At 58.4% G+C, this 3,304-nt stretch overlaps 1 protein-coding gene across 1 annotated transcript in view; it reads left to right on the top strand.

Annotated features, from left to right (window-relative positions):
• Positions 1–946: 946 nt before the first annotated feature.
• Positions 947–3,304, top strand: part of STX10 (syntaxin 10) — a 2,895-nt gene continuing 537 nt past the window's right edge. Inside the window, exons 1-7 of the mRNA XM_024767241.1 lie at positions 947–1,064; positions 1,305–1,474; positions 1,650–1,744; positions 1,821–1,883; positions 2,827–2,934; positions 3,029–3,135; positions 3,223–3,304. The exon at positions 3,223–3,304 is cut by the window's right edge and continues 1 nt beyond it. Coding sequence (XP_024623009.1) covers positions 1,030–1,064; positions 1,305–1,474; positions 1,650–1,744; positions 1,821–1,883; positions 2,827–2,934; positions 3,029–3,135; positions 3,223–3,304 — 660 coding nt within the window. The 5' untranslated portion in view covers positions 947–1,029. The remainder of the gene's footprint in view (positions 1,065–1,304; positions 1,475–1,649; positions 1,745–1,820; positions 1,884–2,826; positions 2,935–3,028; positions 3,136–3,222) is intronic.

Genomic DNA, 3,304 nt, shown 5'->3' with positions numbered 1-3,304 from the left:
GAACAATGACATCCCCAGCCCAGACGCTATCTCTGACACACAACGGGGGCGACCCTCCGAGGACTTCCTCAGACATCCCGCTCCAGAGGTCAGGACCCCACTCAGCCGACAGCTGCCTCCCGCCCCCATAAAAAAAGTGCTTTCCCGGAGACCCCACACAGAAGGGCTCTGTCACACAGGTGGCGACCCTATGAGTCCCTCTCCAGACATTCCTGACCCCTCCTCACAAGCAGAGGATTTCCCTGCAGACCATCCTCAGAGCCACCACCACACCCACTCCCGCACCCCCAGGCTCGCACCCAGAAAGACCTCACCCCCCAGAAGCATCTCCGGGCCCCCACTCGCGGCCAACTCGCCCTAGGGCGATCTCGAGGCGTCCCTCCTCCGCAGGAAAAAAGAGGAGGAGAGAGTCCAGCAGAACTCCCCACACTTCACCCTGCCCCCGCGGGAAGGTGGGGATACCACCTCTCCCAATACTCCTTACCAAACCTGCCACTCCCGACCCTGGGCTGGGACCATCTCTCATCTCCCATCTCCTAGGACAGGATCTAGGTGCAGGCTCAGGGAGCCCATGAAGATGATCTACAAATTGAATGAGCCTCTTCCCCAGCCATACTCTCTCCTGATTTAAAGGAGACTATTATTATTTACATTGCCCGGAAGGGAAACAGGTTGCGCAGCAACAATCCGAGAGGTTGGGTCTCGAACCGAGGGATTTGGAGCTCTGAGTCGAACCCAGCCAGACGGAACTAGGACAACTCCGGGGACCAGGACGCGAAGGGGCGGTACGTGCAGACAGGAAGCCGTCTCTGCCCACAACCAAGATGGCGAAAGAGAGAGCGGATGTTTTCGCACTTCGGGCTGCCAAGGCCTCTCTTTCTCTCCTGGCGGCCCAGCTCTCAATGATGGCAGTGGTCACGTGACGGGGGCGGGGGTGACGGCTCGTTTTGCACCTCTTGGAGGGAACCAGCTTCCCAGGCCGAGAGGGGAGGGGGGGGGGCTTGGCTTCGGGCGGGTGAGGGGCGTGACATGTCGCTCGAAGATCCGTTTTTGGTAGTCCGAGGGTGAGTGACAGCGATGGGGGAGGACAGAGGGTGTGCTGTCCCCCTGCCAGCCAGTGCCCGCGTGCCATACGGAGCATTTCAGGCATTCTGGGCACCGCCGTCGGGATCGCCCCGTGGCCGTGTGGGAGGGGTACGCAGTGGGATATGAGGGTCTCCTGAGTCCCCAGCTCGTTTGGGGGCGCAGTGGTGGGAGGGAGGACCGCCTGCCCCCAGCCGCGCCCGCTGTGCCCCTGCCCGCAGCGAGGTGCAGAAGGCCGTGAACACGGCCCGCGGGCTTTACCAGCGGTGGTGCGAGCTTCTGCATGAGGGCGCGGCGGTCGGACGCGAGGAGCTGGACCGGACGACCAATGAGCTGCGGAATGGCCTGCGCAGCATCGAGTGGGACCTCGAGGACCTGGAGGAGACCATCGATATCCTGGGGGGGGGCGGGGGTTGGAGGGCGGCATGGGAGAGCCCATTGAAGTGGCAGTGGGCCGTGGGAGCCAGCCCTCGGGGAGGCTGGACACCTAGGAGGTGTTTGAGGGCTTTGAGGCAGAGGAGGGCGTTCTGTCGGGCTCTGGCCTTGACTCTTGACTCGCGGCTTACGCATAGTGGAAGCCAACCCAGGCAAGTTCAGGCTCCCAGCCGGAGACCTGCAGGAGAGAAAGGTGTTTGTGGAGAGGATGCGGGAAGCAGTCCAGGTGAAGAGAGTTTCCAGTGGGGTGAGGGTGGGGAGGTTGGGGTATCATTACTCTCTGATGCTGTCCTTACCCCTAGGAAATGAAGGACCATATGGTCAGCCCCGCAGCCATAGCCTTCATGGAGAGGAATAATAGAGAGGTAAAGGCATCCCGACCCAGTATCCTCACCCCCTGTCTCTCGGGGTGACCCTCCCCTTGGAGTGCAAGCCACTCTCTGTGTCAGTGCTCATCTTCTCTGTGCACAGTTGTCTCCATGCTGTCTACCCGCCTGCTCTTTCTGGATGTGTACACCTGAGCTCCTTCTGTGTGTATAATCTCTTCTGCCTTCTCCTGTGGGTCTATACTGGTTTCCTGTGTGTGGGGGGTGGCCTAGCTCCTTTTTTTTTTTTTTTTTTTTTAGCTCTCTGTGTTACTGTTTTCAGGATTTGATGCTTACCTTTTTAATCTGTGTATGCACTTGACCTCTCTGAACTTGACCTCTGAGTGGATCCCCACCTGCCTTGTGCATGCACACCATTTTCCTCTGTGGGTGTGCTTGCCCCATGTGTGTACCCACTCATGCCTTTTGTGCGCATTCTCTCCGCTGCCTCTGTCTGTACACCTTTTCCCTCTATGTTGTGTGTTCATTCTTGCATGTTGTAAACAGCGGCCTCACCCATTAAACCCACATGGGGTCTGGGAGGGTGGAGGGCTGAGGTCTGCAGCAGCTTGGAGCCCTATAGCAGGGTCCACATGCCTTCCGTGTGTGCTGCTTTGGGTATTAAAGTTCAATTCTTAAATACATGTGTTTACAGGATAATAAGTGTTCTCCCTGGATTAATTCATTAAACCCTTATTCCATCCTCAGGAAACAGGAATTATAGCTCTCCCCATTTTACAGATGAGGAAACTGAGGCACAGGGAAGTCAAGTGATATGGCCTCGGGGTCACCTTGCTAGTAAGTGGTGGCTCTGAGGAACCCAGGCCGTCCCACTCCAGAGACTGCCTTCCTGACAAACCACCATCTAAATTTGCCACAAACCTTGTCTGTCTCTGCCGTGAGTGGGCGACCCTCCCTGAGCCTGTGGTCTTGGCCTCCACAGATGCTGACAGGCAAGCCAGCCACCCTGAAGTCAACCAGCGACTTGCTGGACGCCAGTGTGGTCTCAACCACCTCTCGCTACATTGAAGAGCAGCAGGCCACACAGCAGGTGTGTGTGGGTGGCTGGAGGCCCCGGGCTGGAGGAGCCTTCAGGCAGCTCAGGGCTCCCTGCCGACCGCAGTTCCCACCCCTCCAACCTGCAGCTGATCGTGGACCAGCAGGACCAACAGCTGGAAATGGTGTCTGGGAGTATCCAGGTTCTGAAACACATGTCCGGCCGCGTCGGGGAGGAGCTAAATGAGCAGGGCATGTGAGGCCAGGACCCCGGGGGTGGGCCAGGAACCCTTGGCCGGCTACACAGACCCTCCAGGGGCTGATTACCTCCTGATCTCGGCAGTATGCTGGACACCTTTGCTCATGAGATGGACCACACCCAGTCCCGGATGGATGGGGTCCTCAGGAAGATGGCCAAAGTATCC

Source organism: Neophocaena asiaeorientalis, unplaced genomic scaffold (assembly GCF_003031525.2).
Source record: "Neophocaena asiaeorientalis asiaeorientalis breed wild unplaced genomic scaffold, Neophocaena_asiaeorientalis_V1.1 scaffold87, whole genome shotgun sequence".
NCBI classification, from domain to species: domain Eukaryota; kingdom Metazoa; phylum Chordata; class Mammalia; order Artiodactyla; family Phocoenidae; genus Neophocaena; species Neophocaena asiaeorientalis.
The sequence above is the reverse complement of the archived record's forward strand: the minus strand, read 5'-3'. Positions and strand labels throughout refer to the sequence as shown.